General features: G+C 46.7%; 1 protein-coding gene across 7 annotated transcripts in view; it reads left to right on the top strand.

Moving 5' to 3' along the window:
* LOC119970687 (solute carrier family 22 member 5-like) overlaps positions 1-26,634 on the top strand; it is a 193,479-nt gene that overhangs the window by 113,578 nt on the left and 53,267 nt on the right. For all 7 annotated transcript variants that reach the window (XR_005461660.1, XR_005461659.1, XM_038805705.1 and 4 more), the window contains 4 exons: positions 326-497; positions 13,256-13,397; positions 19,136-19,236; positions 26,131-26,345. Coding sequence is in view for 5 of the 7 variants with exons in the window: in XM_038805705.1 (XP_038661633.1) it covers positions 326-497; positions 13,256-13,397; positions 19,136-19,236; positions 26,131-26,345 (630 nt within the window). In the remaining 2 variants the exon portion in view is untranslated. The remainder of the gene's footprint in view (positions 1-325; positions 498-13,255; positions 13,398-19,135; positions 19,237-26,130; positions 26,346-26,634) is intronic.

The raw sequence follows: 26,634 nt of genomic DNA, 5'->3' as shown, positions 1-26,634 counted from the left end.
GGTCTCAGACGCTTCCAGGCGCAGATTACCGTCAGCAGTTACTTATGTACCCACCGGAACCCTACCAACCATCCCAGATGATGAGCTTCACCTCAAAGAATGAACAAGCACCGAGGAATTTCATCCAAATATATTTATGTGTCTGTTAATGATGGGACACAGTGCTGTTCTCTATCCCTTATTTGGGCAGTGTCAATACAATTGTGTCTTGGAGCTGAATTGCTTAAACTTCAAAATTTGCATTTCCAACAAACCTGTCACGGTTTTGTATTCAGAACAAATCTGCCATAACTAATTTAAACTATTTCTTTCCTTCACTGAATAGGAACTGAGCTCCTTGGCAAATCGGAAAGGTCTGCTTACTCAACACTTGGTGTCTGCATGTTTTATGCCATAGGCTATGTCATTCTGCCAATCTTTGCCTATTATATCCGAAATTGGAGGATGCTACTATTAGCTTTGACCATCCCAGAGGTTTTGTATATTCCGTTTTGGTGGTGAGTTAATTTTAAAAAATTGTTGTCAATAATAACAACGTGCCTTTATGCGGCATCTTGAATGTCATAAAACATCACAAGGTGCATCAAAGGTATGTTAGCAAACCAAAAATGTAAAGTTGTATCAGGGCAGATAAACCTGATCAAAAAGTTAGGTTTTAAAAAGCACCTTCAAGGAGGAAAGAGAGGTATTGAGGCAGGGAGGTTTTGGAGACCTTGAGGGACTAACCACAGTGCTTAGGGCTTAAGCAGGGTGAGAAGTTTGGAAATTTAAAAACAATTCTGACTAAAACGGGAGCCAGTGTAGATCATTGAGCACCGAGGCGATGTGAATAGGACTTGGTGTGAGTTAGGATATAGAAAGCAGAGTTGAAAATGAATGAAATGAAAGTTGCTTATTGTCACGAGTCGGCTTCAGTGAAGTTACTGTGAAAAGCCCCTAGTCGCCACATTCCGGCGCCTGCTCGGGGAGGCTGGTACGGGAATTGAACTGTGCTGCTGGCCTGCTTGGTTTGCTTTAAAAGCCAGCGATTTAGCCCAGTGTGCTAAACCAGCCCCTTTTGGATGAAGGTTAGCCAGGAGAGCAGAATAGTCAAAACTGAAGGTAGCAAAGGCATGAATAAGAGCTGGGCAGTAGGTGAGCTGGAGCAGATGGTGGAGTCGGGTTCAATTCAGAAAATGGAAGTAGGTGGGCCAGGTGATGGTGCAGTTTTAAGGTCGAAAGCTGAATAAGGAATCAACTGTGACACCGAGATTGCAAACAGACTGGTTCAACCTCAGATAGGCGAAGGGTGGAGTTAATAGAGAACAGAGTTTGTGACAGGGTCCAGAAACAACAAATTCAATCTTCCCAATATTTGTCTTTTTTATGAATGAGCCTCAGGGCGTCACTTTTGGAGCTGAAAGGTGCCAAGCCTACCTCAGATTACCACGGAAGGGCAAGGTATCAAAAACCTGAACAATAAGCTAGCTGTTTCACGCTGCAACAATACAATAGCAACACAAGTGGTGTTCACCACTAACAGGATGCTGCCATCAAGTCTAAAAGACAAATGAGTAAAGTGGCATATGAATTTCAGTGCCTGTGTGATTACATAGAACATAGAACATAGAACAGTACAGCACAGAACAGGCCCTTCAGATGCTTGGTATGCAGACATATGTCCCAAATATTGGTAGATTGCATCAAACAACATTTTTCGTTGTTCTCAATGGGCAAAATGCAGACGATACCCAACCAGCCCGAGCTTGCAGAACTCAAAACACAATGTCCCAATATTAAGTGTGATTCCGTGATTGGATAACATTTGCTAATTAATTCTCAATGTGCTAAGAATTACACCGACAACCAATTTAAGATTGTCAGTCAGGCTTGCAATATGATGCATTTGCATGAACAAAGAACAAAGAAAAGTACAGCACAGGAACAGGCCCTTCGGCCCTCCAAGCCTGTGCCGACCATGCTGCCCGACTAAACTAAAATCTTCGACACATCCTGGATCCGTATCCCTCTATTCCCATCCTATTCATGTATTTGTCAAGATGCCCCTTAAATGGCACTATCGTTCCTGCTTCCACTACCTCCTTCGGCAGCGAGTTCCAGGCACCCACTATGCTCTGTGTTAAAAACTTGCCACGTACATCTCCTCTAAACCTTGCCCCTCGCACCTTAAGCCTATGCCCCCTAGTAATTGACCCCTCTACCCTGGGGAAAAGCCTCTGACTATCCACTCTGTCTATGCCCCTCATAATTTTGTAGACCTCTATCAGGTCGCCCCTCAACCTCCGTCATTCCAGTGAGAATAAACCGAGTTTATTCAACCGCTCCTCATAGCTAATGCCCTCCATACCAGGCAACATCCTGGTAAATCTCTTCTGCACCCTCTCTAAAGCCTCCACATCCTTCTGGTAGTGTGGTGACCAGAATTGAACACTATACTCCAAGTGTGGCCTAACTAAGGTCCTATACAGCTGCAACATGACTTGCCAATTCTTATACTCAATGTCCCGGCCAATGAAGGAAAGCATGCCGTATGCCTTCTTGACTACCTTCTCCACCTGTGTTGCCCCTTTCAGTGACCTGTGGACCTGTACACCTAGATCTCTCTGACTTTCAATACTCTTGAGGGTTCTACCATTCACTTGTACCGGAATTGGCCGGGATTCATCGATATTGCGGCCAAGTGTCAATACAGGCGCGGGCGGCGCCAGCGTCAACGGGCCTCCAGGCCCTGTAATTCTCCTTTTGTTCAGGGGTTAGAACGGCATGGGTCTGCGCATGCACACCACGGCCATCTCCGCTCCGGTATATGTGCATGGTTGCTGTCTCCGCGCTGGTCCCCGTGCAACATGGCGGAGCCATACAGGGGCCTGGCGTGGAGGAACATAGGCCCCCCCCCGGAATGAGTGCGCCCGCCGATCGGTATTCCCCGATCGCGGGCCTGGCCACTGTAGAGCCCCCGCCCCCCCCGCTCCCCCCGGAGTCAGATCCTCCCCACGACCCCCCGCCCCCCCCCCTCCCCCCCGGGGGCCAGGACGGCCCCCGCAGCCAGAACTTCGAGGTCCCGCCGGGTGGGACCATATGTGAACTACGCCAGCGGGACTCGACAGAACTACTCAGTGGGCACTCAGCCCGTTGAGCGCGGAGAATCGCCGCGGGCACTGCTTTCAACGGCCCCGACCAGCGGTGCAGTTTTTGCACAAGCGCAATCGGCAGCCCGGCATCGGAGCGGCATGGCGGGAGTCTTGCCCCCCCCCCCCCCCCCCCCCCCCCCCCCCCCCCCGGCGATTCTCCGACCCGACGAGGGCTTGGAGAATCCCGGCCCTTGTGCCTGTTTCAGCTAAACAAAATAAGTGACAGACATTCACTGGGTCATTCTTCAGGGCAATGCCGATATCAATCAGAGTCTAGCTGCCTGGTTTAAATCTCAAATTATGCCTGACAGTTAACTGTCAGTCACCATCAACTGGTGCATTCTCCATGTCAACGCCTCGACCAATCAGAATCCATTTCCAACCAATCAGTACTCTATTCTCATGCAGTATAAATTTGTTCTTTTTCCTGCTATTGTTATTCTTGCGAATTGCCCTGACGAGTGCAAGATGAAAAGCTTTGATGAATGTCTCTTTTTTCAGTAATTCTCAAGTTTTACACTGCCAAATGTTTATTTTTTTTCTATTTGATCATGGGATATGGGCATCGCTAGCAAGGTAAGCATTTATTTCCCCATCCCTAACTGTCCACCGCCAAACAGATGAGCCAACAATACTGTGCCACCTATATGCACACCAAGAACAGGAAGTTTGAGAAACTTGGCATCACCACCAGCAGCAACCAAGCCACCCACAGTAGGAAACAATACAGGGAAATCTATTGTCAACTTGTCAGACTACACCCTTCAACCAGACGAAATCGAAGTCCTCAGCAGAGGGCTCAATTTCTGCACCACCACCAAAATGGACCCCATCAGTCTCGCGTCAATTCATCGGAGGAATTCATCAGGTGAATGAGGAATGCTTCCACAGACCCCAAGAGGCCAACAGCAAACCCAATGAGACGACCAATGAACCGGAACAGCAGACCGAGAGATCTGCGGTGCGGCAACCGAAGAGGAAAGAGTCAAATTGGACACCTCCGGAAGGCTGCTACCCTAGACTCGACATGTATGCTCAAGCCGTCAGGAGTCGCAGCAATGCCAGATTCATCAGTCACATTCACAAGACAGCCCCGAATGTCACCCAAGTACAACGCAACGCCACCGCGCTCTCAAGACCAACCGCAACATCGTTATCAAACCAGCAGACAAAAGAGGGGCCACCGTCATACTGAAGAGAACGGACTACTGCAAAGAAGTGTACCGACAGCTCAACAACCAGGAACACTACAGATAGTTACCCTCAGATCCGACCAAGGAACACATCTGCCAACGCAACAGACTGATCAAGAACTTGGATCCAGACCTTCAGAGCACCCTACGTGCTCTCATCCCACGTACTCCCCGCATTGGAGATCTCTACTGCCTCCCGAAAATACACAAGGCCAACACACCAGGCCGTCATTTCGTTTCAGGTAATGGGACCCTGTGTGAGAACCTCTCTGGCTACATCGAGGGCATCTTGAAACCCATCGTACAAGGTACGCCCAGCTTCTGTCGCGACACGACAGACTTCCTACAGAAACTCAGCACCCATGGACCAGTTAAACCAGGGACATTCCTCGTCACAATGGATGTCTCGGCACTCTACACCAGCATCCCCCATGACGACGGCATTGCTGCAACAGCCTCAGTCCTCAACACCGACAACTGCCAATCTCCAGACGCAATTCTGCAACTCATCCGCTTCATTTTGGATCACAACATCTTCACCTTCGACAACAAGTTCTTCATCCAGACGCATGGAACATGGACCAAATTTGCACCTCAATATGCCAACATCTTCATGCACAAGTTTGAACAAGACGTCCTCACTGCGCAGGACATTCAACTGACATTATACACCAGATACATCGATTACATTTTTTTCCTTTGGACCCACGGCGAAGAATAACTAAAACTACTACACAATGACATCAATAAGTTCCATCCCACCATCGGACTCACCACGAACTACTCTCCAAAATCAGTTGCATTCTTGGACACAATCGTCTCCATCAAGGACGGTTACCTCAGCACTTCGCTTTACAGCAAGCCCACGGATAACCTCACGATGCTCCACTTCTCCAGCTTCCAACCTAAACACATTAAAAAAGCCATCCCCTGTGGACAAGTCCTCCGTATACACAGGATCTGCTCAGACGAGGAGGAGCGTAACAGACACCTACAGACGCTGAAAGATGCCCTCGTATGAATCGCATATGGCGCTCGACTCATCGATCGACAGTTCCAACATGCCACAGCAAGAAACCGCACCGACCTCCTCAGAAGACAAACACGGGACACAACCGACAGAGTACCCTTCGTCGTCCAGTACTTTCCCAGAGCGGAGAAACTACGACATCTTCTTCGCAGCCTTCAACACGTCATCGATGAAGATGAACATCTTGCCAAGGTCATCCCCACACCCCCACTACTTGCCTTCAAACAACCGCGCAACCTCAAACAAACCATTGTTTGCAGCAAACTACCCAGCCTTCAGAACAGTGACCATGATACCACACAACCCTGCCATGGCAATCTGTGCAAGACGTCGCAGATCATCGACATGGATACCACCATTACATGTGAGAACACCACCCACCAGGTACGCGGTACATACTCGTGCAACTCGGCCTCATACGCTGCAGGAAAGGATGTCCCGAATCATGGTACATTGGCGAGACCATGCAGACGCTGCGACAACGAATGAACTGATATCGCGTGACAATCACCAGGCAGGAATGTTCCCTTCCAGTCGGGGAACACTTCAGCAGTCAAGGGCATTCAGCCTCTTATCTCCGGGTAAGCGTTCTCCAAGGCGGCCTTCAGGACACGCGGCAACGCCGAATCGCCGAGCAGAAACTTATAGCCAAGTTCCGCACACATGAGTGCGGCCCCAACTGGGACCTGGGAATCATGTCGCATTACATTCATCCCCCACCATCTGGCCTGGGCTTGCGAAATCCTACCGACTGTCCTGGTTTGATACAATTCACACCTCTTTAACCTGGGATTACCCCTATCTCTGGATCTGTAACGACTTAATTACCTGCTAATGCTCGCATTCTAAGCATTGTCTGGCATCTTTGAATTTGTCTATATAGATGTTTCTGGAACATACCTCTTCATTCACCTGAGGAAGGAGCAGTGCTCCGAAAGCTAGTGTTTGAAACAAACATGTTGGACTTTAACCTAGTGTTGTAAGACTTCTTACTGTGCTCACCCCAGTCCAACGCCGGCATCTCCACATCATGTCCATTGGAAAGTATGGCTTCACTTGAAAGTTGACCGGCAGTCGCATTGTGAAAACTGCGGTGAGCTGCTACTGCCCATCATATGAGCCAGAAGACATGCCCATTCAAACCCATCCAGTTTTTGCCTGGCCACCAGTGGCCCTGGGAAAGAAGTAGCAGATAGTGGGTAAGGAGAACAGGAAGGTATGATTGTGCATATTAGTGGCTCTCAGGAGTGTTGTGGAGACAGAAGGACATTTGTTTCAGAGAACATAGAACATGACAGCGCAGTACAGGCCCTTCAGCCCTCGATGTTGCGCCGACCTGTGAAATCACTCTAAAGCCCATCTACACTATTCCCTTATCGTCCATATGCCTATCCAATGACCATTTAAATGCCTTTAGTGTTGGCAAGTCCACTACTGTTGCAGGCAGGGCATTCCACACCCTTACTACTCTCTGAGTAAATAACCTACCTCTGACATCTGTCCTATATCTATCAACTCTCAATTTAAAGCTATGTCCCCTTGTGCTAGCCATCACCATCCGAGGAAAAAGGCTCTCACTGTCCACCCTATCTAATCCTCTGATCATCTTGTATTCCTCAATTAAGTCACCTCTCAACCTTTTTCTCTCTAACAAAAACAGCCTTAAGTCCCTCAGCCTTTCCTCATAAGATCTTCCCTCCATACAAGGCAACATCCTGGTAAATCTCCTCTGCACCCATTCCAATGCTTCCATATCCTTCCTATAATGCGGTGACCAGAACTGCACGCAATACTCCAAATGCGGCCGCACCAGAGTTTTGTGCAGCTGCAACATGACCTCATGGCTCCGAAACTCAATCCCTCTACCAATAAAAGCTAGCACACCGTACACCTTCTTAACAACCCTATCAACCTGCATGGCAACTTTCAGGGATCTATGTACATGGACACTGAGATCTCTCTGCTCATCCACGCTACCAAGAATCTTACCATTAGCCCAGTACTCTGTATTCCTGTTACTCCTTCCAAAATGAATCACCTCACACTTTTCTGCATTAAACTCCATTTGCCACCTCTCAACCCAGCTCTGCAGCTTATCTATGTCCTTCTGTAACGTGCAACATCCTTCCGCACTGTCCACAACTCCACCGACTTTAGTGTCATCTGCAAATTTACTCACCCATCCTTCTACGCCCTCCTCCAGGTCATTTATAAATATGACAAACAGCAGTGGCCCCAAAACAGATCCTTGTTGTACACCACTAGTAACTGAACATTTCCCATCAACGACCACCCTCTGTCTTCTTACAGCGAGCCAATTTCTGATCCAAACTGCTAAATCACCCTGAATCCCATGCCTCCGTACTTTCTGCAACAACTGACCTTGGGGAACCTTATCAAACGCTTTACTGAAATCCATATACACCACATCAACTCATCCACCTGTTTGGTCACCTTCTCAAAGAACTCAATAAGGTTTGTGAGGCACGACCTGATGGCACAAAACCATGTTGACTATCTCTAATCAAATTATTCCTTTCTAGATGATTATAAATCCTATCTCATATAAACCTTTCCAAGACTTTGCCCACAATAGAAATAAGGCTCACTGGTCTATAGTTACCGGGGTTGTCTCTACTCCCCTTCTTGAACAAGGGGACAGCATTTGCTATCCTCCAATCTTCTGGAACTATTCCTGTCGACAATTACAACATAAAGATCAAAGCCAAAGGCTCAGAACTCTCCTCCCTAGCTTCCCAGAGAATCCTAAAATAAATCCCATCCAGCCCAGGGGGCTTACCTATTTTCACACTTTCCAGAATTGCTAACATCTCCTCCTTATGAACCTCAAGCCCTTCTAGTCCAATAGCCTGTATCTCAGTTTTCTCCTCGACAACATTGTCTTTTTCCTGCGTGAATACTGACGAAAAATATGCATTGAGCACCTCTCCTATCTCCTCGGACTCCACGCACAACTTCCCACTACTGTCCTTGACTGGCCCTACTCTTACCCGAGTCATTCTTTTATTCCTGACATACCTACAGAAAGCTTTAGGGTTATCCTTGATCCTACCTGCCAAAGACTTCTCATGTCTCCTCCTGGCTCTTCTTAGCTCTCTCTTTAGGTCCTTCCTAGCTAACTTGTAACTCTCGAGTGCCCGAACTGAACCTTCACGTCTCATCTTTACATAAGCCTCCTTCTTCCTCTTGACAAGCGATTCAACTACTTTAGTAAACCACGGTTCTCTTGCTCGACCACTTCCTCCCTGCCTGACAGGTACATACTTATCAAGGACACGCAGTGGCTGTTCCTTGAACGAGCTCCACATTTCAATTGTGCCCAACCCCTGTGGTTTCCTTCCTCATCCTACGCATCCTAAGTCCTGCCTCATCTCATCATAATTGCCTTTCCCCCAGCTATAACTCTTGCCCTGCTGTATATACCTATCCCTTTCCATCGCTAACGTAAACGTAACTGAATTGTGGTCACTGTCACTGAATTGTGGTCACTATCACTAAATTGTGGTCACTATCACTGAATTGTGGTCACTTTCCATGCAAAATGTGTTGGTGGACAGCATTAGGCTGCATCCATGGCTGGAAAATGTGCAAGAAGCAGTTCAAGGCCTGGTCAAGCAGCCAATCTCAGGATCATTCGCAATTGGGCCTAATATCTGCTCCAAGAAGCTGCCATGGATGTCTGAACATTGTCCAACCTAATAGAATGTCGAACAAATTTCAATCGGTTTTGATGACGCAGAAGAACAGAATGCTCCTCCTCCAGTGTTTTTCTCTTAGCCTGGCGCATCTACAGGAAGACAAAAATAGACATTCAAAAGGGTTGCTGAGGAGAAATGTCCACATACTTTTCAGTCGAAGGAATGGCATTGGGAGGATTGCAATTGTGAGTATTTGCCAAATTGGCAGCTAGGCACCTGGTTTTCCCCTTCTCTCACTCCATTAGCTAGCCGAATCCCTTTCCTACTGGATTGAAAGGACAGAGATTGGGAGGCCCATCATTTGCAGCAGGTTTTCCCTGTGTTTTGTGATGGCTTCTCCTTTCAAGGAATGCGGAATATGAGAATGCTGTTATAAAATGTACACATTTGGTGAGCAGTCAGCAAGCAAACCATAATGGGGTTGGCGGCAGAGATGTGAACCAACAAAGGCTTTTAAAGAGATTATTTTGCATGAAAAGAAACATTTGCAGGAAAAAGTTGAGGATACAATTCACCCTCACTTACCTCCTAATATTTGATGGTAACCCCTTGAAGCATTTTAATAGAGTGGGTGAAAATTTTACTGGGTGGGGTCATGCAGGAAATAGGAGCCAGGACTGTTGTAGGTTCATATACTCTGCCACCCCTCCCCACCATGCCACATCGGGGGCAAACAGCCACTTGCTGGAATTCTGACTCATAGCGCTCCCTTAATTGGCATGGAGACAGGTTCAGTGTTCAATTGAGTGTGGTGGGGGGCTCTCAAAGATGGCCAATCAGAGGACTTCCAGCTTCAGAAGCACACCTGGCTGCAGTAAATAGGAAATAACCGGAGATGTATGTGTGCAGGCTCTTGGACAGGGTGCATTTGGGCAGGTCACGTAGGGTGAGGGCGGCAGAGTGTTGCAGTGGGTATAGGTTCAAGGGCTGCTGTCTGATCGGAAGCCCGATCGGAAGCCCGATCTAATCAGGCAGGGTGGGGTGGACATTCCCCATATGCAAATAGAAGTCTCAGAAGACAGAACACCTCCACTCCATCCTCACTCCCACCCCATTCCCCCCCAGCACCACCCCCCCCCCCCCCCCCACAGCATCCTCCCGTCGGCTCCTTCCCGACTTTTGACTTTTGAAGAAATTAGTTTTAAAATCAGACTGACCTCTCCTGCCTCTCTGCCGACACCAAATATTTTATGTGTATTATTAGAGTATTAATACACGTAGTAACATGCCTCATTGACCTTTGATTATCTGCTTAAATATGGCGGGTGGGCTGCCTACTCTGCCACCTGTCCACTGCCCATATTATTAAGGGGTGAGCTCGGGGCAGTTGGGAAGGTAGTGGGATGGGCATTTGCCCTTTTTTACGCACCCTTCTGCTGAAAACATTCTCAGCGGGAGCAGGTAAAATGCAGCCCATTGGCCTAGCCAGTGACATGCCATGAATGAGGTCAAAAAAATATTAAAATGTGGGGGTTATACATGTCGTGATGTGCATCACTGTAAATACACAAGGGGCTAATGTAAATATATGTAGACTAGCTAGACACTAGAGGGAGCACCAAAGACATGACACACAGACACTCAACCAATAGATCAGTTAGACATGCCACGACCAATGGGCATTCACGATACACACAGAGGTGACATGACCACAGGAGGGCATTACACCAACCCATATATAAAGGACACCACACACATGATCTGCCTCTTTCCAGTGGAGACAGTCAGTGAGTAGAGACACAGGGTTGATTCAAAATTACTCCCACCACGTGGATTGTAGCAGACTGGTTAGTCAGTCTGAGTAGCTATAGAAAGATTAACAGTAGTGGCGAAACCGAGTAGGAGAAGTGTAGATAGTTTAATAAACATGTTGATTGAAGTTATCTCCACGTCTGAACCTTCCTTTGTCAAGTGCACCACAAGGAAGCCGCTTATGCTACGCTTAGAGCATAACAAGACAATACATATCAGGAAAGTATTGACAGGCTGGGTGTCTTTTCTAGAAAAAAGCGAAGGCTGAGGGGGGCCTAAAAGAGGTCTTTGAAATTCTGAAGTGTTTAAGTGGGTGCCGAAAGAATGTTTGGACATGTGGGGAAGAGCATAACTTTTGAGGCCATCGATATAAGACAGTCACCTAAATCGCTGGCTTTTAAAGCAGACCAAGGCAGGCCAGTAGCACGGTTCAATTCCCATACCAGCCTCCCCGAACAGGTGCCGGAATGTGGCGACTAGGGGCTTTTCACAGTAACTTCATTTGAAGCCTACTTGTGACAATAAGCGATTTTCATTTTTTTCATTTTCACCAGGAAGGGAATTCAGGAGAAACTGCTTTGCCAAAGAATATGGGGCGCGATTCTCCGCACTCCCGACGGTGCGGAGAATAGCGTGGCTCGTAAAATTTTACGGCCACGCTGTTCCGACGCCCTCCCGCTATTCTCCCCCCCCACGCCCGACTCCCGATACGAATTGCTGCCGCCGTTTTTTTTACGGCCGGCAGCGATTCTCAGCTGATGGATGGGCCGAGTTCCCAGCCCTCTACGGCTGTTTTTACGAACGGCAAACACACCTGGTCTGGCCGTTCGTAAAAACGGCCGTAAACTGTTGATTTTTAAAACCATGGCACCGATTGGCACGGCAGTACCACGGCCGTGCCAAGGGTGCCATGGGCCCGCGATCGGTGGGCACCGATCGCGGGCAGCGGGCCTGATGCCCGCGCACTCTTTGTCCTTCCGCCGCCCCGCAGTATCCATTCGCGGGGCGGCTGAGGGGCACCCCGGCCCGCACATGCGCGGGTTTCGTGCAAATGCGCGATGACATCATCCGCGTATGCGCGGGTTGGAGTCTTCCAATCCGCGCATGCGCGGCTGACGTCATATGACGCGTCAGCCGGCGCTAACTCTGGCAAGCGGGCTTAACGAAATTCGTTAAGCCCGCGATGCCGGAGTTTACGGCGTCGGGATGCTAGCCCCGACCGGGGACCAGAATCGGTTCCCGGTCGGGAAGGGGGGGCTGGCGTCAAACCCGCCCGGATTTGACGCCAGCCTTACGATTTCTCCCAATATGGGAGAATCGCGCCCAAGGAACTTAGTGCCACAGAGAATGGTTAAAACAATTAGGGGAGATACTTTTAAGGAAAGTTAGATTTTAAGGAAAGTTAGAAGAGGATAGAGAGCTCTGTTAGATGAGGAAGCACAGGAGGCTCAAGTGGAGCATAATCACCTTATTTTTGCTGCATTCTTTCAGGGGATGTTGGGCATCATCAATCAAATCAGTATTGGCTTACTAGTTCATTTTGGAGTTACATCAGATCCAGATAAAGACGGCAGAAGATAAAATGTGTAGAAAAAGGCTGGTCAGCCCTACTGTGCCCAGCTGGTGTTAATACTCCATAAGGAACTTCCTCTTAGCCCTATTAATCAGATCATGTGCTGGCACACCTTTCTCTATGTATTGAGGTCAAGCAGGTTCCACAGCTTTTTGTTAATTTATTTGTTCATGGGTGTCGCAGGCTGTGCCAGCATTTCAATGCCAAGACATTTTTTTTACAGGAATCGACTCATTAGGGGCTGATTTAGCTCACTGGGCTAAATCGCTGGCTTTTAAAGCAGACCAAGCAGGCCAGCAGTACGGTTCGATTCCCATATCAGCCTCCCTGGACAGGCGCCGGAATGTGGTGACTAGGGGCTTTTCACAGTAACTTCATTGAAGCCTACTCGTGACAATAAGCGATTTTCATTTTTCATGGTCGTCATTTGACTTCTAATTCCAGATTTTTATTGAATTCAAATTTCCCCAAATGCAGTGGTGGGATTTGAACCCGGGTTCCCAGAGCTTTACTCTGGATCCCTGGTTAACTAATCCAGTGATGGGGCAGCACGGTGGCACTGTGGGTTAGCCCTGTTGCCTCACGGCGCCAAGGTCCCAGGTTTGATCCCGGCTCTCGGTCACTGTCTGTGTGCAGGTTGCACATTCTCCCCGTGTTTGTGTGGGTTTCACCCCCATAACCCAAAGGATGTGCAGGGTAGGTGAATTGGCCACGCTAAATTGCCCCTTAATTGGAAAAAATGAATTGGGTACTCTAAATTTATTTTAAAAAACTAATTCAGTGACAATACCACTACGCCACCGCCTCCCCCAGGCTATTGCTCTGACTTCTGCTTTATTTGTATTCTTTTTGTTTAGGCTTATACCTGAGTCTCCCAGATGGCTGATCTCTCAGGGCCGAGCGACCGAAGCAGAGAAAATAGTGCAAACCTTTGCAAAACAAAATGGCATCACCCACGTTGGGGTGATATTTCAGCATGTCAATACCAAAGAATATACGGTGATTATTTCACTTCTATCACTCTTTCTATCTTCAGCTGTTATTCAAATGTGTCAAGATCATGCAACAATATTCCTCTACCTTGGAGTCATAATCCATATTTAGTTATACTTACCAGCAATAATAGTAAAGTCGAAGAACATAATTTTATATTGTAGCACTTACTTTTTATTTATGGTATCTCCTCTGATTGAATTTGTTCTGTATGGCAGGTTCTGGGGAATAGTTAGGGAAATTTGAAAGGAAACAGCCATGGAACTGGTCCTGGTGTAGTGAGGATGAATATTCTCTCTGTGCTATCATTTCTACAATTCTGAAATGATCAAATGTTTTTCTTAAGTAGCCCTCTTGATGCACTATGTTTAGCATTCTTTATAATTAGTCACCTGATAGTACAGGACTGGGAATTGCTGAAAAAAAAGACAAAGTCAGAACTCTCCAGAATTCCAATTTCTTTAGGGAAAAATTATATACACTGCACGATTAAAGGGGTACTGATTGGTTGACAAGGCAGCCCTGATTGAGCGACACATGGCCATGATGAAAGCACCAAGGAGTTGAGTAGGTTGGGCCTGTACTCATTGGAGTTTAGAAAAATGAGAGGCAACGTTATTGAGACAGATTGGATTCTCAGGGGGCTTGACAGGGAAGCTGCTGAGAGGTTGTTTCCCCGAGGATCATAGAATTTACAGTGCAGAAGGAGGCCATTTGGCCCTGTCGGAGAGTCCAGGACAAGAAGGCATAATCTCAGAGTAAAGGGTCACCCATTTAAGACAGAGAGTAATGAATCTGTGGAATTCTTTGCCACAGAGAGCTGGAGAGGTTGGGTTATTAAGTATGTTAAAGGCTGAGAAGACAGATTTTTAATCAATAAGGGAATCCAGGGTTATGAGGATAAGGTGGGAAAGTGGAGTTGAAGATTACATCAGATCAGTCCTGATCTCATTGAATGGCGTAGCAGACTCGATGGGCCGAATGGCCTACTTCTGCTCCAATGTCTTATGGGCTGATAGAATTATTGTCCCCCATGCTTTTTGTTTATTCAAAAATGTGAAATGTCTGGACATGTTCCTTCTTGCCTACGAAGGAATGGTCTTTGAGATTCTAGCAAACATTAGTGTGAGCCCGACTGAACATTTTAAATTGGTTGTTAGTGTAATTCTTAACGCATTCAGCTTTGTTCAGCAAATGCTGCTGAATCTCAAAATGACAGCTAATGCTAGACATTAAAGGGTGTATCAAAGCTATCACGTGACAACACTGATCAGATCATTACTCACTTTGTAGTGCGCATACTCACAAATGGGCTTAAGGCCGCCATATTTGGACCTGAAAAGTGCCCACCCTACCTCATATTATCCTGGAAGGGCAAAATATCTCAAGTATTTGAGCAACAGGTGAAGCTGGCCATTTCACGTTGCTACTATGCAATGGTGTTCGCCATTAACAGTATTCTGCTGTTCAAGACAAGAAGACATTCTGCCTACCACACAAAGAGCACTGTGATATGTGATTTTCAGTACTGGTGCGATGCCAGATACACAGGGTACAGTCCCCATGACTGGCAGATGGATCAAACAGCACATTCCTTTGTCTGAGCACTAGCCATACTCAACCAACCTGTGCTTGCAAAACTCAGACTATAATGTCTAATGTTAAATGTGATTCTGCAAAATGTGCGAAGAATTACGCTAACAAATTATCTATTTATCAGTCGGCCTCACAGTGTAAACTCATTTATTCTTGCTAAAGGCCTCATTATTTTCACATGCAGCAACCAATCCGCTGCAGGCAAAAGGAACATGTCCAGACATCGGACCTTTTTTGAATAAACAAAAGCATGGGGAGGCGAATAACTTCCTGGTGCATTCGCCATGGTAACATCTGGACCAATCAGACCTGACTTGTCAACCAATCAGCATCCCTTTTCTCATGCAGCATCAATTGTTCCCTTTCAGTTTGGCATTCTTGTATCTGTCCTGATGGGTGGAAGATGAAAAGCTTCAACAGCATGTCTCTTTAAAATCAGCTACCTGCCAAATAGTTAAATAGAATGGCTCTTGAAATCCAAACTAAATCATGGACCAATGTGTCTCCGGCTCTTATGTATAATTAATCTCCTTCTCTAAAACGGTAATGTTAACACATGCCCACAGATCACAGAGACAGCAGTAGGGCCATGGGATCCTTTGAGCCTCTTCTGTCTTTCAGTCATTTCATGACTAATCTGTATTTTAACTTCTGTTTGCCCTTTGTAAACGTTGCTGAACAGTAGCATTGTCGATTTGAGTTTTAAAGTTTTCAAATAACTCTTTGATAATTTTCTTCAGGAAAATGCTCCCAGTTTCTACTATCTTTTGCAAGAAGAAGTGCCTCCAATGTTAACCCCTAAAAAGCAAAGCTCTAATTTTATTGTCTGCCCCTTCCTCTATTCTCATCTCTCCATTGGAGGAAGTAATTTCTCTCTCTTGTCAATGAAATTCTTCAACCATCTTACCTACCTCATTGGACAACCCTTTAGTCTCTATACTCGAGACTACAGGCCTAGTTTGTGCCACTTGTGCAGACAATGTAATCCATTTAGTTCAGAGAAACAAAAAAACAAACGCTGTCGATGCTGTGAGGTCTGTGATAGGGTGGATGATGGGAGTCTATGAATGACTGAAAGTTGGTGATGCAAAGCCAAAGGTAGTGGTAATGGGACAAGTGAGGAAACAAAAAGTATGGATGGACAAGGTGTGAATAGTAGAATGATGAACAGCTGCCTTCAAAAATCCGGCTCTTAGAGAGAGCTGGCCAGCTAAGTACATTCCCCAATTTTTTCCACAACCCTACCAATATTTTTTCACCTCAGGTAACTACCTGATTTCCTTTTGAAAGTCACAATTGAGTCTGCCTGAACCACATCCTCAGGCAGTGTATTCCAGAGACTAATCACTCGTTGCGTTAAATAACATTTCTGTTCATGTCACCTTTAGGTATTTTGGTTGGAGGTCAATCATCACAGCCCCAGACGCCACTGCAGCAGTTCCTCAGAGTAGTGTCCTAGGCCCAACCATCTTCAGCTGCTTCATCAATTACCTTCCTTCCATCATAAGATCAGAAGTTTGCCGAGTATTTCCTAAATGGTAAGAAATGAGAAAGTGTAGATGTACAAAGGGACCTGGGTGTCCTTGTCTAGAAGTCACTGAAGGCTAACATGCAGGCGAAGAAAGCTATGAGGAAGACAAATGGAATGTTAGCGTTTACCGCAAGATGATTTGCACACAGGCAAAGTGAGGGCTTGCTTCAATTGTATAAGAGCTTGGTTAGACCACACCCGGAGTATTGTGTGCAGTTTTGGTCCTCTTATCTCAAAAAGGATATTATTGCCTCAGAGAGAGTGCTGCAATGATTCACCAGACTTATTCCAGGATGGTGGAACAGGGTCTTACAAAGAGTTTGGGGAAACTGGGTCTGTATACTCACGAGTTTTGAAGAATGAAAGGTGATTTAATTGAAAGTTACAAACTACTTAAAGGAGTAGACATGGTAGAGGCAGGTAAGATGTTTCCCTCGATTTGGGAGTCTAGAACCAGGGGGCACAATTTCAAAATAAGAGGGATAACAATTAGGACAGATGAAGGGAGAAAAGGGTGGCACGGTAGCAGTGTGTAGCACTGATGCTTCACAGCGCCAGGAACACGGGTTCGATTCCCAGTTTGGGTCACTATCAGTGCGGAGTCTGCACGTTCTCCCTGTGTCTGCGTGGGATTCCTCCAGGCACTCTGGTTTCTCCCACAAGTGCTGAATGACATGCTTGTTAGGTGAATTGGACATTCTGAATCTACCCTCTGTGTACCTGAACAGATGCCGGAGTGTGGTGTCCAGGGGATTTTCACAGTAACGTCATTGTGGTGTTAATGTAAGCCTACTTATGACAATAATAAAGATTATTATTATTATGTGCAGACTCCGCATAGGCAGTAATCCACCAATTCAAACATCTTTACATTTAATTTTATCTGCCACTTGTCAGCCCATATTTGTGGAAGGGTAGCAATCAAATGGGCTGCTTTGACCTGGATGGTGTTGAGATTCACGAGTGTTGTTGGAGCTGCACTTACTCAGGAAAGTGGAGATGTTCTATTACACTCCTTTTTAAAATAAATTTAGAGTACCAAATTATTTTTTTTCCAATTCAGGGACAATTTAGTATGGCCAATCCACCTAACCTACACATCTTTGGGTTGTGGGGGTGAAATCCACGCAGACATGGGGAGAATGTGCAAACGCCACAGGGACAGTGAACCAGGGCCAGGATTCGAACCCGGGTCCTCTAATCCGTGGGTCCGCCATCCACTGAGCCACATGCTGCCCTGCATTCCATTACACTCCTGACTTGTGCCTTGTAGATGGTGGACAGGCTTGGGGCGGGGGGGTCAGGAGATGAGTTACTCATCGTAGGATTCCTAGCCTTTGGCCTGCCCTGGTAGCCACAGTAGTATTGTTGTTAGTCCAATTCAGTTTCTGATAAATGATAACTCCCTGGATGTTGATTATAGGGGATCAGCGATGGTAATGCCATTGAATGTCATGGGGCAATGATTAGATCCTCTCTTGTAGAAGATGGTCATTGCCTGGCACTTCTGTGGCATGAATGTAACTTGGATACTTGTCACCCCAAACCTAAATATTGTCCAGGTCTTGCTGCATTTGCACATAGAATAATAGAATTTATAGTGCAGAAAGAGGCCATTCAGCCCATCAAGTCTGCACTGGCTCTTGGAAAGAGCACCCTACTTAACCCCACACCTTCACCCTATTCCTGTAACCCAGTAACCCCCACCTAACCTTTTGGACACTAAGAGGCAATTTATCATGGCCAATCCACCTAATTTGCACATCTTTGGACTGTGGGAGGAAACCAGAGCACCTGGAGGAAACCCATGCAGACACAGGGAGGAAGTGCAAACCCAACACAGACAGTCACCCAAGGCCGGAATTGAACCTGAGTCCCTGGGGCTGTGAGGCAGCAGTGCTAACTACTGTGCCACCGTGCCACCCCGTGGGCTGCTTCATTATCTGAGGAGCTGCGAATGGTGCTGAACATTGTGCAGTTTTCTGCGAAGGTCCCCACTTCTGACTTTATGATGGAAGGGAGGTCATTTGTGAAGCAGCTGAAGATGGTTGGCCTAGGACACTGCCCTGAGGAACTCCTGCACTGATGCCCTGGCGCTGAGATGATTAACCTCAAACCGCCACAACCATCTTCCTTTGTGCCAGGTATGACTACAACCAGTGCAGAGTTTTCCCTCTGAGATGAAGGATCAGCGCTCCGAAAGCTTGTGATTTCAAATAAACCTGTTGGACTTTAACTTGGTGTTGTGAAACTTCTTACTGTGCTAACTCCTTGAAAATAGACAATATTTTGGCTGCGGGAATTGGACCAGTTGATTCTGTCTTGCAGAGAGCTGGCACAGGCCCGATTGACACCCAACCTCTGCTGTAACTATTCTATGTTTCTATAAAGTGCTATGACTTCAGTAGATTAAGGAATCATTATGTACCCTAATATTCCACACGCCTTACAAACTTTGATATACGTCGGGCATAGTGCTGTCAATTGAGCTCAATGCAATACTTCCAATACTGTTTGTGACAAAGGAGATGTTTTATTTAAAATGTGGTGCCTGCAATCAAGGATCATGTCTACTGTGCCAAGCATTGAAAAATATTTTTTTAATGCTTTCTTTTAGCTTCTGCATTCCACAGTTGGGCAAACCCATTCACATGGTTTCTTGGATTTGGTTAGAACTTCAAATATACGGAATATCACAATTCTGTCTTTCCTGGTATGGTGAGTAGAGACACGAAGAGGTCTCACCAGAATAATTCACATTCAAAATTGTGTCAGTTTGTCATATGTATGGTTGCAGTTATTTAGCAAAATATATATTGAGATTTTCTGTGTAGAGACACTTTAATGACACACACTGAGGCGCCATTGATGTTGCAAACTGAGAGTCTTACTGCTGTCAGAATGTTAACCCACATTCTGCTGAAATGATGCAAGCTGGCCACCCTTGACAATAAATGCTTAAGCTTATTTGACTCATTCACCTCTTGCCATAAAAAGCAAAACAAAACACGTCTGAAAAGGCAGAAAGGGACCTAATTTCCTTGGAAGTGGATTGTTTGCATGATTTTAGTGAAGTATTGCATCAATTAACAAAAGCTGTGCTTTACGAAACAAAATGACAGCACAGGTCAAAGTACAAGTACTCAGAGGTGACAGGAATGAACCACCTGCACAACGAATGGCATGTATTTAGTCATATAGTCATAGATGTTTACAGCATGGAAACAGGTCCTTCGGCCCAGCTTGTCCATGCCGCCCAGTTTCTATCACTAAGCTAGTCCCACTTGCCCACATTTGGCCCATATCCCGCTGTACCCACCCTGCCCATGAAACTGTCTAACTGCTTTTTAAAGGACAAAATTGTACCCGCCTCTCCCACTGCCTCTGGCAGCCCGTTCCAGATACTCACCACCCTCTGGGTAAGAAATTTCCCCTCTGGTCTCTTTTGTATCGCTCCCCTCTCATCTTATACCTATGCCCTCTAGTTCTAGACTCCTCTGCCTTTGGTAAAAGATGTTGATGCTCCTCATTATTCTATAGACCTCTATAAGATCACCCCTAAGCCTCCCACGCTCCAGGGAAAAAAGTCCCAACCTATCCAGCATCTCCTTATAACTCAGACCATCAAGTCCTGGTAGCATCCTCGTAAATCTTTTCTGCACTCTTTCTAGTTTAACAATATCCTTTCTTTAATAGAGTGAGCAGAACTGAGCACAGTATTCCATGTGTGGCATTACCAATGTTTTGTACAACTTCAACAAGACGTCCCAACTCCTGTATTCATTATTCTGACCAATAAAACCTAGCAAGCTGAATGCCTTCTTCACCTCCCTGTCCACATTCAAGGAGCTATGAACCTGTACCCCACGATGTATTTGTTCTGTAACTCTCCCCAATTCCCTACCATTAACTGAGTAGGTCCTACCCTGATTTGGTCTACCAAAATGCATCACCTCGTATTGTTATGCTTCTTGAAAGAATGCTCGAAGTCGTCTTTAAATTAAAGGATGGTTTATTGTGCTCCACAATAATTTACAGAATTGCACTTGAGAATATGCTGCTCTTCAATGTTCTGCAACTAGGCCCAAAAGACTTGCAGCCCTGAGTTCACTTCCACGTCCTGCCTCCTTAACCCTCCGGTTCAAGTGGGCGAGGGCGGGCCTTCGGCGTTCCTCTTATATGTCCCCGCGCTGCCCCCTGGTGGTACTTTCATTTCCCACCAGCCCCTTCTGTACACACACAGGCAAGGATCACTACAGTATTTATCCAAATGAAACTCCATCTGCCATTTGGACTGCACCGTCTGATTGGCTGGATACAGATTCAACTGTAGCCTTCAAAAGGGAATTGGATAAATACGTGCGGGAGAAAAAAAATCGCAGAGAACAAATGGGCGGACAGGGCTGCTTTTTTAAAGAGTTGGCGCAGCACTGTACTAGCTTGTTGTCCTGACAGAGCGTCATTAAAGACTTGGCAGAATTGAGGTAGAATTGAAGCAGTACAATCTTAAAAATCAGTATGAAGTTTAAAGATGCGGAAGCTTGGCAAAACACCATACGATTTTGTATTATGGATACATGGATATTATGGATTTTGTATTATGACTTATGGATCAATGTGTGGTAGCTTGCAATGTTAAAAAAGAAGCAGCCATTGGTGAGGCAGTTCTATAATCTGCACAATAACTGCCTCAAAAATGTCTTCACTCAATCAAGTTGTCAAGGTAGTCAGTCTTTCAGGTATACAGTCTGAGGTGGTATGATTTGCATAGCTGTCTGCCATTGGTGCAGAACACTGGCTTACCATTGGCCCTGGTCGGCCATGTGCCTCTCGACCGATTGGTTGAGACCAGACATGTGACGGCTCCCCGATTGGTCGAGAGGCTGAGTTAACCCCACCTCCAGAGCGAGGTATAAATACCCAGAACGCCCGGCGGTCGTCCATTTACTGTAGTCGACTGCAGGGCTAACTTCTAGCTTATTAAAGCCTAACTTTTGTACAACAACTCGTCTCACGTTCGATTGATGGTTCATCACAGTCTATTCAGAACTTTACATAGATTCCAGATAACTGGCAGAAGGTGTAGAGGTGACATGAGGAAGGACTTTTTTATGCAGAGGGTAATGGGAGTCTGGAATTCATTGAGTGTGTTGGTGGTGGAGGCAGAGACCCTAAATCTTTTAAAAGGTACCTGGATTTGCATCTTAAGTGCTCTAAGCTACAGGGCTATGGGATGGGTGCAGGAAGGTGGGATACGAAAGGTCACCTGGGTGTCCTGGAGCTGACATGGACAAGATGGGCTGAATGGCCTCCTTCTGTGCTGTATTGTTTCTATGATTCTATGATTTAGACGATGAAAGCACCATGTTCTGAGTGTTCCAGAATCTGGTAAGTGTACTTTTTTTTATTTCTAAGTTTATTCTAAACTAAGAAATAAAATTCTTGAATTTTCACTCTTTACTGAAGTCTGCCAGTAACTATTGCTGTCGGCTTGTTAGATCGTGCAAAGTCAACTCATGAAAATATTCTTCCTTGGCTCACCTCTGCATTGTTCCAAGTTTCTGACATCATTCTGAAGGGAGAGTGGGCAAACAGAATGAAGAAACATCGAGTCGGAGCCACAGCACAACTCCGGAAAATAAGCAACCGGGCATTGTGTTGCTGGGAAGAATTTCAAATCTCTGAAGAGACTTTCTGCAAGTGGACTTCCATAAGTGCCAGAGAAACTGGCAACTCTGCCAAAAAAAGTAAAGCCAAAAATTGTTAGGGATACTTTAGCAGCCGTGCTGGCTTCTGTCCAACTCACTGAAAGCATATTGGAGCAATGCATTTACCAGATCCATCAATCCTTCAAGGCAAACCACAAACATGATTGAATTCTTAAATGAAACGGGATGGACACTCATCCACAGCATGCATCAAGACTTTGGCAATGTCTGCTTTAATACTGTTGAAAGCCAGTAGGGCCTCAGCTGTGAGGGAAAAAGAGGTAGATTTGATCAGTGGGCGGTCCTTGTCTGCATAGTTGGGGACGCACTGGCATAGTAGGAGAAGAACCTCAGGCATCTCTTCAGGGCCTTGGGGCAGTGGAAGTTCCAGGAGGGGGTGCATGCGGTCGGGCCCTAAAAGTTTGTGTTCCACGACGTAACCAAGGATGGCCAGGTGTGTCGTGCGAAAGACGCATTTCTCTCTATTATAAGTGAGGTTCAGGGGTTTCGCAGTGTGGAGGAAGCGTTGGAGGTTCTCATCATGGTCCTGCTGGTCACGGCCGCAGATGGTGACGTTGTCCCGGTACGGGAGCGTGGCCCGCAGCCCGTACTGGTCACCATTCCGTCCATTTCCCTTTGGAAGACCGAGACCCCGTTAGTGACGCCGAAGGGAACCCTGAGGTAGTGATAGAGGCGGCCATCTGCCTCAAAGGCAGTGTATTGGCGGTCCTCCAGGCAGATGGGGAGCTGGTGGTACGCAGACTTCAAGTCGACTGTAGAGAAGACTCGAGACTGCGCAATCTCATTGACCATGTCAGATATGCGGGGGAGGGGGTACACATCGAGCTGTGTGTACCTGTTGATGGTCTGCCGGTAATTGATGACCATCCGGTGCTTCTCCCCAGTCTTGACGACCACCACTTGGGCTCTCTCAGTAATCCCTTCTTGCAGGAGTCGCTAGATGAAGGCCCTGCCCTGGGCACTGTATCGTCTGCTTCTGGTAGCGACAGGCTTACAGTGCGGGGTGAGGTTAGTGAGGAGGGAGGGTGGGGCGACCTTAAGGGTCACAAGGTTACACACGGTGAGGGGGGGGGGGGGGCAGGGGTCCGTTGAACTTCTAGGTAAGACTCTGAAAAATGAAATGAAAATGAAAATCGCTTATTGTCACGAGTAGACTTCAATGAAGTTACTGTGAAAAGCCCCTGGAGGTGGCATTGGAAGTTGAGCTCCAGTAAAAGGGCAGCACAGAGGTGGGGAGGACGTAGAGCCTAACGTTGGTGTACTCTACAACTTGCACAGTGAGGGTTGCAACACTGTACCCCTGGATTTCTACTGTGTGGGATCCGGAAGCCAGGGAAATGCCTTATCGTATCTGGCTGTATGAAGCTGTCTGTGCTCCCAGAGTCGAAAAGGCAGGCCATCTCGTGCCCGTTGGTCTGGACGGTCATCATGGACTTTGCGAGGTGGTGCGGCTGGGACTGGTCCAGTGTGACTGAGGCAAGTGTCAGAAGGCCGGTCGGTAGGCCGGTCGGTGATAGTAGCGGCCAGCGTGCGGTCAGGCGAGCTGGGTTCCGGGAGGCAGCTGAGGATTCCAGCGGGCGACGTGCAAGATGGTGTCCAAGACGGTGGCCCCCGTGGGTCACATGTGTCGTCTGAGATTAAGATGGCGACGCCCATGGGTCGCACATGGCGGGTGGCGCGGCAACTGGGGGTGGCCCCGACAGGCAGCAGGCAGCGCTGCTGAGCCTAGAAGATTTAGGGGGTGTCGGGCCTGGCAGGCTTTTGCGAAGTGGCCCTTCTTCCCACAGCCGTTACAAGTCATGTTCTGTGCTGGGCAGCAATGTCGGGGTTGATTATTCTGGCCGCAGAAGTAGCACCTCAGGCCTCCGGTGTTGGTGGTCTGGTGTGTGGTGCAGGCTTACGTCGCGCCCGGATTGGCTGATGGCCCAGGAGGGTGCCGTGCGGTCGGAGGTGTTGGCCCCCATGTTCTGGGAGGCCACCTCCAGTGTGTTGGAGAGCTGGACTGTCTCTGGGAGGCCTAGTATCTCCCCTTCTAATAAACGCTGGCGGATATAGTTCGAGTGCATGCCCGCAACATAGGCATCCCTGATCAGCAGCTCCATGTGCTGGGTAGCCGATATCGCCCGGCAACCACAGAGCATGCGCAAGGCAGGTAGGAATTCTGCAAGTGATTCACCAGGGCATTGGCGTCTCGTGGCAAGGAGATGCCTAGCATATACTTGGTTGACGGATTTGACATAATGTCCTTTTAGCAGCGTTGTTGCCTCCGCGTACGAGAGGGCATCCCTGATGAGGAGAAAGACTTTTGGGTTCACCCGTGCATGGAGGACCTGCTTCTTCTGGAGGTCCGTGAAGTCCTCGTTGAAGGACGTGAGGTAGGCCTCGAAGCAGCTTAGCCAGTGTTCAAAAGTGTCTGTAGCATCAGCTGCTTGTGGGTCCAGTTCCAGGCGATCGGGCTTGAGTGAGAAGTTCATCCTCAGTGAAGCATCCATCTTAGAAGTTTAGTGTATTTTATTGATACACCATCAATAATATACAATGAGTTGATAAAGTTAACTGAGGCTTTAAAACAGCAATCCTCCAGCCTCTGGTCCCGAGCTGGAGGTGGAGACTTGCAACTTTTATACAGAAGCCCCGATGGGAGGAGCCACAGGCGGGGCCAACCTGGACAAGACCAGGCATGTATGATACAGTACAGACCAGACAATACAATCACGTGGTTTGCCACACCCTCATCCTCCAATTCTACTTTGCTACCTGGATATTTGTTGAGGCTGAACCTGACTGTGCATAGCCTCAGGACTTTACTTGTGTTTGGGCTGGGCTACAAACCTTCCATTAAGGCCATCTCTAGACTGGTACGGGGTGAAATTGGTCCACATTAGCAGCATACAGTGGGTTAAAGAGGATCGGCAGCTGAGTGTTCCCCAAGCAAATTCTTATTTTCCATTGACTTGTGTAAAACTGACAGTGGGACTGGGAAACGAGTGTCGGAGAAGAGTTTGAACTAGCACTCTATGACCTGCAGTGGAGCAAAATTAGCACAGTGAAAATTTGTTATGACTCGTTGATTCGTTGTGAGCCAGTTTTGCGTTGCTACCATATAGACCAATTTCCCCCTTATAATTTGTGGACAAAAAATGTCTGCAGCTACCTGCTCCCCACCGCTGATTAAAACCTATCTATGTCACCTTCAAGCTGAATGTTTCCAATATTCCTAGTATACCATTTATCCCTCAACCCTCACGTAATACAGATGTCCTTTTCTTTTATTTAATTTTTTGTTTGCGGGGCCCTTCCCTGCACCAGTTCACTGCTGCATTTCCTAATTTCAGAAGGGTTTGATTGGCTGTAAGATGCTTTGGGCAGTTCTGAGCTTATGAAAGGTGCGGTATAAATGCAAGTTCTTCCTTTCTGGTTTCCCCTCATTCTTATTATTTTGACATATTGTGGGTCATACCAATGAAATAAATTCAGGAGAGAGGTGTAATATCTCTTCTCTTCTATTATGATCCACCCTATTACCCAAAATCTATATTATACCCATTCTGTGCTCATCCATCATTAATGGCAAAGTTTTGATCAACATGCGTTTTCAAATTCTCTTCCACGCTTCTCCATCTTCCTACTTCTGTACCCAGCTTGCAAAATCCTTTGAAAATTCGCCCCCTTGACTGTATTTTTGGTCAACTCTTCAAACCTTCTCCTAGACCTGAAGTGTCCAATCTTCTTCACAGTGAAGAACTGCAGGACGTTTTCACAATGTTAAAGGCATCATATAGGTGTGAGTCATCATCTGAATGTCTACCATTAGCTTGCTGACTGTATCTAGACAATCTTTTACAAAAGGTTGAAAAACTGTTTCTTTTCTGTTTCATTGTAGGATGACTACCTCCATTGGGTACTTTGTTTTAACCTTGGGCACTCCCAACATGTATGGTGACCCCTACCTCAACTGCTTCATTTCTGCAGCCAGTGAAATTGTAGCATATACAATGGCGTGGTGGATGGTGAACCATGCACCTCGACGACTTTCAACTGCTTCCATGTTGATTCTCGGTGGTTCTATTCTACTCTTCATTCAATTTCTTCCTTCATGTAAGAGCTTTGGAGAACTCTCCCACTTCGCATTTTTTGAAATACTGATGGTTATCTGCTTCTTTTGCCTGGTGACATTTTTTATCCGCTTTTTAAAACTAGTTTCAAGTAAAGAATAACAAATAGGAGCTCTCTTAACGGCATGATGATAAGAAGTTCACCACCCAATGTGATGCTGGAGAATCAGTCCAGGATAACCCCAAGGTTCTGACCCCAGTCCGTGCTCATCATGGTCATGACTATCACAAGGAATAACAAGCTCACCCTTCCAAAGTTATCGATTTGTCTT

The sequence above is a fragment of the Scyliorhinus canicula genome, chromosome 8 (assembly GCF_902713615.1).
Source record: "Scyliorhinus canicula chromosome 8, sScyCan1.1, whole genome shotgun sequence".
NCBI lineage: Eukaryota > Metazoa > Chordata > Chondrichthyes > Carcharhiniformes > Scyliorhinidae > Scyliorhinus > Scyliorhinus canicula.
This window is presented reverse-complemented; position numbering and strand designations above follow the sequence as displayed.